The following is a 14,592-nucleotide window of genomic DNA, read 5'->3' as shown; positions in this document are numbered from 1 at the left end:
CATATCAAGAAAAGAGACCTTTGGAAAAACGCTAGTTATTTCAACATAGTGACTTCCCATTAATATTCCGCAAAAATCCAGACATTGCTGAGTATTTGTTGGCACGCTAAAAAAAACAAAACAAAAAACAAAAAAAAAATCGCATAGTAGAGTTATGTGTTACAAATCAAACCACATATTGCCAACACTTTTCTTAAATTGTATGATTTTAGGTTCTTTTACTTAAATCATTTTTGTCGCTGATGATAGCCTGTGGATAAAATTCAGCCATTTTATCTTTTGTGAGCACTTTAAACCTCTCACACTTAATATAATCCAATAAGTGAATCATTTTTCCTTTACAAACATAAAAAATCAAAATAAAAGAATTACACTGGATTTGCTAACGTAGTGAGGAACATTCAGAATCAGCCGTAAGCTCAAGAACACGAATAAGTGACAAAGGCCTATTTAAAAAACAAAACAAAACAAAACTATTTCCAACAAGGCCTCAAGTGAGAGAGAGAGAGAGGCAATTTTAGACATTAGGGTTAAACGTGAACACTGCATACAGCTAGGTACATCAACGGCTGGTGTAAATTGTCAGTTCAGTGGAAATAAGTGGAGCTGTGGCAATTTACACCGGCTGAGGATCTTCCCCCGCATTTCTATTCTGAAGGGTTATTATAACATGTTGCCTAATAAGGCCAATTACCACCTGGATCACTTTGGTTATATATTATGCCCTTTTCCCCTGCGCTTCATCTGGCTGTTTGCCTTTCATCTTGTAAGGTCTTTGGAGATGGACTGGGCCTTCTTCTGTGTTGCGTAGCATATTGTGGGTACTAGTGAAAACAGACAATGACAATAATCACCAGTAATTCATATGATTCAGTTTGTGACCACCCATCCTCCAGGTAGGAAAGCTTAATCTGGATCTGCTCTGACTTTTCCAAAGAAGTGGGGAGCCGCACAAAGGGCCTAATGGCCCTGAGAATAAGACCGCAGGATTTGAAAAGCAAGTGACTGGAAGAGTAGTCAAAAAGCAGGATGAACATGACTGGGAGGATGGGAAGAGACAGAATGAGGGAAACTCACTGACATGGGGGAAGAAAAGAATTGAGTCATACATAAAGAAGAAAGCTCCTGTCCTGTTCCACAGAACAAACGGATTTAAAATAACTAACATCATTCACAAGAGTCCATTTACCTCCTTCATGTGGCTGCCCCAAAAATCTCCTCCCCCAATGAGTTGCTCAAAGACATCAGTGCAAATTATATTCTTTACATCCCCCGCAAAATTACTGCTAAAGAAACACTAAATGTTGCTGTGCTGCAAGGATCCATTCATTTATATTGTACCTCTCTTACTGCTTGTGGAGTTAATGAAATGGAATCCTCATTTTAGGATCCTTTATACGATCTTTGTTGTCAATCTGGGATCCTGGTATAGTATTTCCAGCCCCTTAAAGGCAGTACGCCCATTCCAGATGGAGCTGTTTTTTTAAAGCAGAAATGAATGTACAGAAGCAGGATGGAGAGAGATAATGAAAGCAAGGGAGAAGGGGGAAGAGCAAGATGGAAAATTCCAATGTGCAGAGAAATGATGTCAGAACACTTCAGACCTCTAGCCTAAATCATTCTTCTAAATACAGTGCTGGACGTCTCAAAAGTCATGCAGCTGAGCCATTTCCTAACCCAGCTAATGCCTAGCCCAGCAAACATGAAAAGGAGCCAAACTCAGATACTCAGTTCTGAGCTTTTCAGCATTCTGGAATCCTATACAGTTCACTCCGTACCTAATAATAATGAAAAAACGGTGAGAAATTTGTTGACCGAGCAGGTGAACAGATTTTTTTACTTTAAAAATGAATTGGATGCTTAGAATCAAATTCTGTCCTCATATCCACCTACTCAATAGCTTGGAAAGCAACGGCGTTGCATGAGTATAGATGAGGGCAGAATTTGGGTAGCTGTAATCCCTTGATTTAAAGGAGATTGCGCTGTCGTGACACCTTGTAGTGCAGAGAGAGAGAGACACTGCTGCTGTACATTGTAGCTGTAGTGTCCCTTGCCCTAATCTCCTTTAGTCCCTGGGCCCTATAAATCCCCTTCCCCTAATCCTATTAGCTTCCCATTATTATTGATAATGAGAAGGTGCTATGAGGATCCTAAAAAGCTTCCTTTTCCCAAACTCTCCTGCCAAACTGTCCATAGCTGAAGAACTTCTAAGGAATATGAGAGGGAGTCCGTACTTCAGTGCTTATTAACATATCCACAGATGTGTATAGCAGCCTGTCCAGTATAATAATAAATTGTACCGGAGAAAGAGCTCAGCAATGGTGGAATTAGTTCTAAGTTTAGGCACTGCACCTCCTCTTCGGAGGACGACACATTGTAAGGTGTGTTGGACAGGGCTTTCTGGCAATGCTTAATTAAATGTTATATACTATAATGCATACATGCAACAGGACAGAGGAGAGGTTGGGCATACAACCTTCATTTGGCATTTGCTGTTTTTTGAGCTCTCAATTGCACAATTTCACTAATCTGTCCAGGTCAGAGCATGGGTAGAGGTTCAAGGACACAGATTATACAGTTAATAGCAATAATTTCCCCTTATATAACATCTTCTATCCCAGGATCTCAAAATGCTTTGCAACACCCGTGTCAGGTGAGTACTAATATCTGCATTTCACAGATGAGGCATAGAGGCACTGAGTGACTTGTGCCAGGTCACACAAGACACATGTGGCAGAGCAGAAAATAGAACCATGTTCTCCTGTCACCCATTCTGTGCTTTACTCTTCAGATGATCCTTCTTTTCCTTACCAATTTTCACCTAACTGCAAAATCTGAAATTATTCTCCTGTTTACCTTAGCACTAATTCTAATAGAATGACACCTTCCTCTTCTTTATACTTTATACACTAGATTGACACGTTAGTTATGGAGAAGACTTGCTAGGTTGTGTAGTTCATTTCCCTGCATAGTACCATATGTTGTCTCATGGTTTGGGCCAGTCTAGCTTTAAGTGCTTCCATCCCTCTTTTAGGAGAGTATTCTTCAGTTTAGCAGGTTTCACCGGCAGGAAGCTTATGTGTACCCTGGGTGTGTATAAATCAAGCAGACATTCACAGAATTTGTAATGTGTGGCATTCTGTAAGAACAGCTGCAAATTTAGTTTACCGACTCTGTAGTTTTGCATCTGTTTCCTATTAATCTTCAAGCAGAGTACCTGCAGAAGCAAAAAAAATCTCCATTTTTTTATGCTGCACATGTTCAATTAGACTAGTTTCCATAAAAGTAAAATGGCTGTAATATCAAAATAAGAAAAGGTTGAATTGACTTTGCCAAGTTAAAAGAGAGATAAAGCTAGAGTTGTTGACCCAATGCCCTGTGTTTATTATTCCCGATAAGTGGAAATTTTTTCATCTCAAGTCATTCTAGTATGGTCAAAAAACATTACTGAACTGCTGGCCAGTGACAGCCATGGAACTTTGTTACAAAGCATGTTTCCATAAGTGTTGCAGAAAGCCTCATCATATTCACATGTGGAAAATTATCCCCAATAAAAGATGATATTGTGGAAAGGAATTTTAGCTCTTTCTGTGGCTGCTCTTTTTCTGAAACAATTAAGAGCTCCAATACTTTATACTAGCACCAAAGTGACTGTGGAGGGACCACTCAGAGTAGTTTAATGTCCCTGGCCCATTCTGTTTCATGTCCCATGTGCTGGGTAATAACATGAAAGGACTCCATGCTTGTAAAACTAGATTGGCTCTTTATTAAGAGAACTATTTATAATGCTGCAGCTGGAGGTAATAGTAAAGCCATATGCTCACAGACAGGGGTCCTGCTGCCTCCTCCAAATTTCCTTCCTGCAACCTGTGCTCATCTCTCCAAGCTCCATGCAGGACACTACACATTCAGTCCTGAGTTTCTCAGTTGACACTGACAAGAAGTGCACTGTGTCAGTTTCTGTGTGTGTGATGCAAACAGTGTTCAACAAAGAACTGGACTGAGTCCACCAAACACTAATTAGTTTCAGTCAGTGCCAACATGAGTCAGGTTGCCACCAGTAGGTGAAAAGTTCTCTACCTCCTTGCAAATCCCCTAACACAGGTCTGAATAACCTTGTGGTATAATAAACCTTATTGTGGCTTTTACTAGATGATACAGTTGCCAATCTTTATCCACCACAGATCTTGACCTTTGTATTAAAGGTCACCCCATGCCTATGCAACATGATCCAGCCATACACTGGAGGTTTTAACTTGTCAAATTTGCTACTGTTCACCATCTGCAACTCCTGAGAGAATCACCTTAGTGCACTTCACTGTCCATCTCTGACAGTTCCAGGCATGCTAGCTTCCGTCCCCAGTGTGGAGCAGAGGCTCTCTAAAAGAGCAGCTCGTGTTTTCTGTGCTTGAAGTTATTGTAGAGCTATTCCATTTTCTTTACAAACAGAAAGTTCTGCATATACCAGAATTTCAATTAACAGAACAATGTTAATGTTAGTTACAATGGCACCTTTTGGGAGGTTTATTGTTTTGTATTTTTACATGTATCTGAAGGTCAGAATACACAACAACATTGGGGCAGTCATGGTTTGTGGACTTCTTCCTTCTCAGTATTCTACTGTTATATGCTACCCAATTTTAGCTTTTGAAGCTCTGTAGCGCCAAGTTTTTTTTAGTACCAGCTACCTTAGCAGATTCCCACTTGTGAATTTATCTGCCTGGAAATGTTCTACAGAATTTGGTCTTTTGACAATTTAGTTTTCTCTTCAATGATGAGAATTGCAAACAGAATATTTTTAATATATTTAATTTCAAATGGTACATGGTCTGCTTATTCAATAACCCAATAAACTCAATTTTCAAACTTTGGCCTCTCCTGCCCTAAACATTGGCTAGTAGAGCTCTCTGTGTGCTGATATACTCATCCAAAGACTGACTAGCGAAACCCTGACATAAGCAGGGCCAGCTCTGGGCACCAGCAAAGGAAGCAAGTACTTGGGGTGGCCAATGCCAAGGGGCAGCACTCTGTCCGGTATCGGTGCAGCACCCCATCTGGTATCTGGGCAGCACCTCCGGGTCTTCAGCGGCAATTCGGCGGCGGGTCCCTCAGTCCCTCCCTTCCTCTTTGAGCTGCTGCCAAACTGCTGCCAAAGAGGAAGAGAGGGAGTGAAGGACCCGCCGCCAAATTGCCGTAGAAGAATGAAGCAGCACGATTGAGCTGCCGACAAAGTGCTGCTGATCGGCTTTTTTTTCTTTTTTTTGCTGCGTGGGGCGGCAGAAAAGCTGGAGCCAGCCCTGGAAATAAGTGCCCACTCTTGGAAATTGGACCTGATTCTGACATCATAAGTAGGATGACTGGACAGCAAATGTGAAAAATCAGGACAGGGGTGGGAGGGTAATAGAAGCCTACATAAGAAAAAGACTCAAAAATTGGGACTGTCCCTATAAAATCAGGACATCTGGTCACCCTAATCACACCACTTTTACTGTTGGAATTCAGTGGCCCATTACTTTGAAGAGAGACCACAAAATTGGTCTATTATTTATTCCTCTCACCAACAGCACATACCCCATGTAAACAGAGAGCAAGTGCAGATATATGTGCACAAAATGATTGGTATGGGGGAATAAAACGTTCTACCCTGAAGGCAGTAGATAGTGGGCAGCTATTGCACCTACCTCCCAACATAGAGTACTGACTATATGGACCAGATTGTGTGCAGACCCACTAGCCACTTCTCCAGTATGCCCATTCCCCTGTTAGAGAAAGCCAAAGCAGAACTCTTCTTCTTGGTATGTCTGCCAGCTCTCCATTCCTGGTCCCTTTCCCCCTCATCATTAATGAAATGCAGATTTGGAAATTTCTGGAAAAAACAATGAGCTTTTCCAACTAGCTCAATGTGGGAGGTTGGTGCTAAAAGTGGAAGCAGAAGCCAGATGTCCTGGATCCTAATCCTTTGCCTTAATACTGCAGCAGCCATTGAGATCCCAGCCCAGCCATGGGTCACCATAGAGGATAATGGGGAGAGGACTACAACCCCCAGCAGGTATCTGGTCACTGACAGCTATATCCTAAACTCAATCCAGATGCCAAAGGCATTCAGCGCAGAGCATGAAACAGCAGTTAGGCAGAATCCCTACTGCCCACTTCTAACAGCAATAATGCCATCTTGTTCTACACTACCAGCAGGTGTTGGTTCAATATTCAGTAGCCCAATACAGATTTTATTGCAGTAAATTAACCTCACTGGCACAAAGACATATGAAGAATATACACACAATTGGACCAGACTGGAATCTCAAATGCATGTCATGATTCCAGTTTTTTTTTTAAATCATTCTGAACATGTAGTCACAAGCACAGGAATAATTTAAGGGAGGTAAAGAAACATTCCACACATAAGATTAGAATCTGACCCTTTGTCAGTATCCTTCCCCAAAAAGAAAAAAATATTTAGGTACTGAGACTGTGCATTAAGAATATGGCAAAGTGCTGCATCTCCTGGAGATTAATTCTGTAACTTTGCTTATAGGTATCCTTCTGATTAGATTATTTCGTCATAACAATGCCCATTACAGAACTTGCTAATACAACACATTTTGTCAGGTTCAAACCTGAATTTCAAAGGAGTAAAGTTACACCAGGGATGAATCTGGTTCATTGTAATTGAATATCACCAAATATAACCATCAGAAATATAATAATGTAAATTAATGCAGTTGGGACCATGGGCAGACAAATAGCTAATGAGTTTTAACCTTAGACAAGTGGTGGGGTAAGGGGTTAGCGAAGTTAGAGAGCAATTTCTATTTGGCATGGCTAGAGGTCACCATGAGGTTTTCCTTGCAGTGACTTAACATAGTTCTTTACACTGTGCCTTTTGTACAAAAGCATAATTAGAGTTATTTTAATAAAAGAATAAGTGTAGAGGACATTACTAATGTGCTTCCAGTGGGATAGATTGAAGAGAAGCGTGTGCTAGGGATGTCAAAAAGAACAATCATCCTTTCATCTCAGTCTATGCAGTGGTAAACCAAGCTCTGGAATGTGCAAGTAGAGATAAAGAGGGAGATATGTTTTCTAATGTGTTGTTAAGACACACAAAGAATAACCTATTTAAAATTAGGGTGGCATATGCTGTAGGCAGGCTAGCGGAAAGGGTCTTTGGGGGAAGAACAATGAAGGGAGGAGGAGAATTAAAGTATGCAGGATGGTCAGGCAATAGAGATTGTACCTGTTGAATATAAAACATGGGACAGGATGATATTAAAGATACCCCAAACCTAATCCTACAATCCAAATTCTCCCCCCCCCCCCCGCCCTCAACTTTGGGAAAGTTCACATCTGGATCCAAAAATGCATTCATCATTGCAGTCCTCCAGTTTCACACATTAGTGCCTCAGGTCCATTATCTGTAGAGCTGGAGGAACACCCCAGAGCTCATTCCCCAGCCTTTGGGAAAGCCTAGACCTGGATTTAGGTCTGGGCCCTGCATTTCGGAGTCACTTCTTATTATAACTGAAGTCTTCAAGGTACTCAAGGCTTAGAGAAAATCAATACAAAGGAGGTATTTGTACTAGTGATCCTAAACCTCAGGACACAGCCTGACAGACAGATACAGCAAGTGCAGAGAAAACAGGTGCCACTTTCTTCTGCAGAGGATAGTGAATTAAATGCACCTCCATTGTGAAAGAACAATAGTAGAGGCAAAGAAAATAGCAGCCAAATACTCCTTCTGTAGCCTAACTTTCACACTTTTTCTCTTCAAGATGTCTCCCTGCTCTCTTTGCAGTCCCCACCCAAAATCCAGGAACTGTCTAAAAATCCTCTTTTGCCCATTCTGAATCACTTAGATAAGAGTGAGAAAACCATGAAGATTGTGAGGTTTGTATATCTGTCCCATGCATTTCCTGTGTGCCAACCAATCCCACATCCTTTTATCATCATAAGGAAAGCCCTGTCCACATATATTTACAACTCAGACCTCTCAAGCACTGATTTTTCATTGTAAAAGACTTGAAGACAGAGGCAGGGGTGTACTTGTATTTTGTGTCTCAAAATACACCAAAAAAAGTATGCAGTGGCGTTGTAACCATGTCGGTCCCAGGATATTAGAGAGACAAGATGGGCAGGTAATATTGTTTATTGGACCATATAAAAGATAATCAGCCACCTTGTCTATTTTAAATTAATGTCTATTTGAAAAAAAATACAAATTCAGTTAAATGTCTCTTCAAGTAGATTGTAATTTACAGAAATGGCTATAGTGAGATTACATGATAATTTTAGGAAACACAGCAATCAAGAGGATTATCAGTGTAACTAACAGGCACCAGAGAATGTGACTTTGTTTTAGATAACGGGGAGTTTAAGGTGATAACACAAGGGGTTCAGGTAATAGAGGCTGAACTGTACGGGATCCAGTTCTCAAACATAAACTTTCAACTACTTAAACGAAGTATGCATCATGTTGAATACAGTCAATTCAAAAATGAAATAGTATCTGTGTGACAGCTCTTCTTATTAGGAATTCCAACAGCTATATTTCTGTCTTGCAGAATGAAGCAAAATGAACGGGGGGGGGGGAGGGAGGGAGAGGGGAAGGGGAGGTGTGAAGACAGCTTATTCAAGGCATAAGATTTTAATGTGACAATCTTTTTAACCATTCTGAAGTTCATTTCCTCTGAAGCTTCAAGGGACTGTTCTGGATCTACTTTCACAACCAAAGCTGGGATTGTTTATCATGTCTAAATCCTGAGTGAAAAGGAAACTCTAGGGAATGACAAGTTACTTTGCTCCACTGAAGCAGTTGACACTGCTAAAGCTGTGTCCAGCGTTGGGTGGGGATTCACATAGGGAAACACAGCATTGCACCAGATGAAGGTCACTTTCAATACTAGTGAAGAAAGAAAAAGAAGGAACTTGAAAGTTTGTGACAAAGCATGTCATCCTTTCTTATTTATTCTTTATTTCTTTAAGGCACGATCAACCAAAGAGCAGCGTTGGGGAGGTTCATTCCTCTCCAGAAATCACTCCTTGGAGGAGGAATTTGAAAGAGCAAAGGCAGCTGTTGAGGTATCATTTTATTTTCTGCTGTGTCTTGGCATAAGGTTGACATTCACCTATGAAACAAACCTGTTCCTGTAATGGGCCAATGCATTCCAAATTCAATCCATAGCACAATTAAAGGAACACCTTAGAATTCGATTACTTAAGGCAGAGGAGACATACATTTCATGAAATTTAAAGTACCATTATCTGCCCTGGGAACATAAAAGCTTAGCGATACATGGAGATGGGCCGCAATCAAAACTCACAATCCAGATTATTTCTCCCCATAATGGGCCAAGAAAAGCTCCCATGGATTTAAACACTTCTAAAACTTGTGAGTATGAAAATGAAATGCAAATTTTTCCCAGGGATCGGGTATTTGCAGCTTGCATGCATGTTCAGTCCATTATCAGCGGGTCTGTGCTATGAATTCACATCCAAACCTAGACCAGATCCAGAGTTAGAATCTGGTGGAATTTGTTCAGAGCCATCTCTGTACAGAAGGATAACTTGCTGCTAGACACTGAATGGGTAATTATATGTACTTACAACAGTAACCCTGTACTAAAGCAAGTCAATAAAAATCAGTGATTGCACTTTAACATATAGAAGATTCTCTGTTTTCTCCAGGGTGGTCTTATTAATGGCTTCAGTCCAGAAAACTGCAGGCAAGTGATGTGCAAGTTTCCTCAATGCACCTCAGTCTTGTCCTGTAACGTCTTTGCCTTTCCAGTGCTGACCAGGAACACGTGACTAACGCAGTCCTGAGCCTTGTTGGACAAAGACAGCTCTTTACCAAATGACTTGTGTTTTGTAATATGAACTAAAAAGGATTTGGACGGCATCATTGATTCCTAAGCTTTAAACATCTCAACGGGGTCCCTCAACAGACTTTCAAACCCCTACAGCCATGATCCATCATTCCTCTGGGACAAAGCCCAGGATGAAATGTGTGAGAGCCATAGATAAAGTGATCTTGGTTGAGGAAGTTTGGCTGTGAAACAAGCTTCCAGAGACTGAAATCACCTCTGGCAACACAGCTGAATTTTGGGGATGTTTGGATCCAGATCTAAGTGTTACCATATAGGTCCCAATTCTGCTCTCACACCTGTCTTATGCCTGTGTAATTCCAGTGACTTCAGTGGAGTTAATCTGGGTTTACATGAGAACAGAATCAGGCCTTATGGCTGAGCCTGGTCTCTAACTAGAAATGGAGTTCCTTATACACAGATACATTTCATTGGTGCTGTTCATTGTTTATAATAGGATATGGCAATTTGTTTCACAGTGTTTTAATGCATATAGGAAAAATTCTTGCCTCAGCTTACAAGACTAGATAAACAGAAAGAATTAACTAGAGTTCAGTTCTACAAACCATCCGCTGAATGCATTTCTCCTTTACCCCCTAAAACCATTGATTCTTTATTCCTGATCAAAGATTGTTTATCAAGGACTGTTGGTCATGCATGAAAGTTTCCGTGCATTCCACATCATGCAAGAGGTGCTTTCAAACCTCACCTGCTCAAAATCCTCTCTATATTTTCAGTCACTTCATGAGCACAAGGTGGGACCCTTATGCTCTAGTCGGTGAGTCAGCAGCATGGAATCAGATGATAGAGTTCTCAGTGATGCCATCAGTGTTAAAGTCAAAGTCGGTGTTCTGGCTAACAGTGGCACTGCTCTTGCAACTGGTAGAAGCTAAGCATGGTGACATTCAGCAGAAAGACCAAGAGCAATGGGCTGAGGCAAATAAATGGCAAGACACTACTTGCAACACTACTGAAATAGATTACAAGATATGGAGAGGAATATATTGTAAAATGCGCCTGCATATTAACAAGGTCATTCTGAGGCAACAAGGACAGATTATTAAAATGCCTTAATGTATTCTGGAAAACAGGTATTAAAAGGGAATCTAATTAAAAGACTCTAACTGTGTAACTGGCGAAGTATTTTTCTGTTTAATATACCAGGTTGGACCCGTGTTTAAAATGTAAAGGAAAATATGCTTCAGGACCTTACAAGGCACATTTTCATCTGAAGAATTTTTTTAAAAAGGTTGAATTGCCATCCTGGCCAAAACAAAGCAATAAGGAAGCTAGAGTGGTTGAGAATCATTTTCCAGCCCAGCTCAGAAAGATTAGCACATTTAGAGAGTGAAACTAGACACTGTCCAGAAATTCATTTTTTATGCTCTTGGTGTTTCTATAATACTTTTCAAGTGAGCAAGAGAAAGCTTGAAACGGTGAGATTAGTTACAGAACTGATCACAGAGGGAAAGCAAATTTCAGGATCTTTGTTACCTTTGTGAAAGGGATTTAATTAATAATCCAGAGAGTGAAGATGCCAAACCATCTCCTACTCAAGGTTCACCTTGGGAATCATCTCAGGTTGTCCAACCTTGCGATTAAATTAGGTCTGTGAGGCAGTTTCTTCTTAAAGAGGCTTAAAGAGAATCGTATGGAGTGAATTATCTTTATAGAGATGTTAGGGATACTCTTGCAGTAACTTGGGTGCTTGCAGGCTTGGCTACTTTTCCTGTCTCTTTGGAAATTAGTTTTGAATCTAATCTGAAACTGAAGCCTTCTATTAAGGTAACCAGGTGTCCTGTTTTCGACCAGAACACGTGGTTGAAAAGGGACCCTGGCACTTCTGGTCAGCACTGCTGACCAGGCCATTAAAAGTTCGGTCAGTGGTGCTCCAGCAGTAAGGTAGGCTAGTCCCTACCTGTCCTGGTTGGCACCGTGCTGTGCCCTGGAAGTAGCCAGATGGTCTAGCTTCTAGGCAGGGGGTCCCCGTGCGCTTCTCCTGCCCTGAGCATTGGCTCAGCACTTCCGACCAATGGAGCAGCACCTGTGGGCAAGAGTGGCGCGTGGAGCCTCCTAGCCCCCCTGCCTAGTACCTGGACCTGTTGGCTGCTTCTGAGGCATGTGCAGTGCGGTGCCAGGACAGGCAGGCAGCCTGCCTTAGCCCCCGTGCTGCACCACTGACCGGGAACCACTTGAGGTAAGCCCACACCCCAAGCTCCTGCCCCATCTCTGAGTCCCCCCCAGCCCCACCCTAGAGCCTGCACCCCCCGGCTCAGAGCCCTCACCCCCTGCACCCCAACCTCCTGCCCCAGCCCAGAGCTCCATCCCACACCTGAACCCCTCATCTCCAGCCCCACCCCAGAGCCCTCACCCTCTCCTGCACCCCAACCCCCTGCTTCAACCTGCAGCCCCCTCCTGCACTCCACATCCCTTGACCCCACCCCCCAGCCTGGAGCCCTCTCCTGCATCCCAAACCTCTCATCCCTGGCGCCACCCCAGAGGCAGCAACCCCAACCCAGAGCCCTCACCACTTCCCACACCTCAACTCCCTGCCCCAGATGAGGGCCCTCTCCCGCACCCTGAACCCCTCATTTCTGGCCCCACTCTGGAGCCCACACCCCCAGATAGAGCCCTCCCACACCCCAACTCCCTGCCCAAGCCCAGTGCAAGTGAGTGAGGGTGGGGGAGAGTGAGCCACTCAGGAAGGGGGAATGTAGTGAGCGAGGGCAGGGCCTCGGGGAAGAGGCAGGGCTAGGGTGTTCGTTTTTGTGCGACTAGAAAGTTGGCAACCCTACTTTCCATCTTTCCAAAAAAATTACCATTAGATTATAGAGTTTAAGAAGGGGGTGGGGAGGTTAGAGAGGGCCCAGGTCTGTGGGGTTGCTGTCCTCTCTGAAGGAATGGGGGCCAGGGAAGAGATGGGTGTTAGAGAGGGCCCAGGTCTGTGGGATCTCTGGCCTCCGTTTTGTGGGGGCTTTGCCCCATGTGCAGCCAGGGGGCTGCTCCTATTCCTGCCTCTCCCAGAGCTCGGACCACGCTACTACACATACAGGTTCTCAGCCTGGTAGGTCACTTCAGGCCCAGCGCAATGATGTCAGTGGCGGCAATGGTGGGATCCGGGTCAGGCAAGTTGCTTCTCACACTGTTGTTGGCAATTTCCAAATCTGAGTGGCATTGCAACTCCACAGCCAGGTTGCAACACCACTCACTCAAATTTGGCCTGGCCACCCCTCTATCATTTTGGGGGCCCTCTCAAAACAGTGGGCCTGAGGCAAATTTCCACCATCAGGCGGCTTTATGCAATTTGTTACAATCGCAGTTTTATTGTCCAGTATGATTTATCCCAACTGGCTAACAAAGTGAATCCAGGAAAGTGCAAACATTTACAGCTTGTGAGAAACTTCTCAGAATTGAAAAGCAACACTATGAGGCTATGGCATAGCATATTCACTAGTTTACAGTAGGGTAGACATTAGGGCCTGGTCCACACTACACAGTTAAATCGATTTAAACAGCATTAAATCGATTTAACTCTGTAACCGTCCACACTACAAGGCACTTTAAATCGATTTTAAGGGCTCTTAAAATCGATTTCTGTACTCCTCCCCAACGAGAGGAGTAACCCTAACATCGATATTACTATATCGATTTAGAGTTAGTGTGGACGGAAATCAAAGTTATTGGTCTCATTCCTTTAATGTAGCTACCCAGAGTGCACTGCTCCGGAAATCGATGGTAGCCTAGGACCATGGACGCACACCACCGAATTAATGTGCCCTAGTGTGGATGCATAAAATCGATTTTATAATATCGGTTTTATAAAACCGGTTTTAGTAATTTCGATTTTATGCTGTAGTGTAGACGTAGCCTAGGTCACTTGTCATATTGCTTCACAAGCTTAAAGCACCTTGGTATCATTCTGTTTGCATCAGTGTTATGTTAACATATTCCAGTGCAACATGGTAGTGATGAGGCATCAAAAATTAGTAAGTAGTAGCAAAACAATATGACAGTGGAATATCACTATGACATCATAACATGTGATACTCACAAGATGTGGGATCACTGAGAAAATAAGGCTGAGTCTGGAAATATTAAGTCAAGTGGTAACTTTATGCCCTATCCCACAATTCATAGCCACAAAGGGACTATAATAAAAGATTGATGAGAACAACAGAACTGGCAGCTCTAGATCATTTCCATAAACTTTAATTCCTTGGTCCCTCCTTTACCATACTTCACACTATGGATTCCCAGTTGAAAATGAGTGGGTATCATTGGGGGAAATACCCTCATTTAAACAGAATGGGTACAATTTTCAAAGACACCTAACTAACTCAGGCTCCTAAGTCCAATTTTCAAAAGTGACTTTGGCACTTAGGAAACTAACAGCTTGTCTACACTTAAAATGCTACAGCAGTGCAGCTGCAACACTGCTGGAGTGCTTTAGTGTAGCCTATTTACGATGGTGGGAGGGGTTCTAACATCAGCATAGATAATCCACCTCCCTGAGAGGCAATACATAGATTGGCAGAACAATTCCTCCGTTGACTTAGCGTTGTCTACATGGGGACTTAGATTGCCTTAACTATGTTGTTCAGGGATAGGGAGGCAGATTTTTCACGTCTGAGCAATGTATCTGGGTTGATGTTATTTTCTAGGTTAGATCAGTCCTAAGTCTCAGTGAAAGGTAACAGGACTTAGGAGCCTAAGGGCCAGTTTTCAAAGA

At 42.6% G+C, this 14,592-nt stretch overlaps 1 protein-coding gene across 4 annotated transcripts in view; it reads left to right on the top strand.

Annotated features, from left to right (window-relative positions):
• PEX5L (peroxisomal biogenesis factor 5 like) overlaps positions 1–14,592 on the top strand; it is a 175,292-nt gene that overhangs the window by 128,138 nt on the left and 32,562 nt on the right. For all 4 annotated transcript variants that reach the window (XR_007776027.1, XM_050965943.1, XM_050965944.1 and 1 more), the window contains one exon: positions 8,983–9,078. Coding sequence is in view for 3 of the 4 variants with exons in the window: in XM_050965943.1 (XP_050821900.1) it covers positions 8,983–9,078 (96 nt within the window). In the remaining variant the exon portion in view is untranslated. The remainder of the gene's footprint in view (positions 1–8,982; positions 9,079–14,592) is intronic.

The sequence above is a fragment of the Gopherus flavomarginatus genome, chromosome 8 (assembly GCF_025201925.1).
Source record: "Gopherus flavomarginatus isolate rGopFla2 chromosome 8, rGopFla2.mat.asm, whole genome shotgun sequence".
Classification (NCBI taxonomy): Eukaryota; Metazoa; Chordata; order Testudines; family Testudinidae; genus Gopherus; species Gopherus flavomarginatus.
This window is presented reverse-complemented; position numbering and strand designations above follow the sequence as displayed.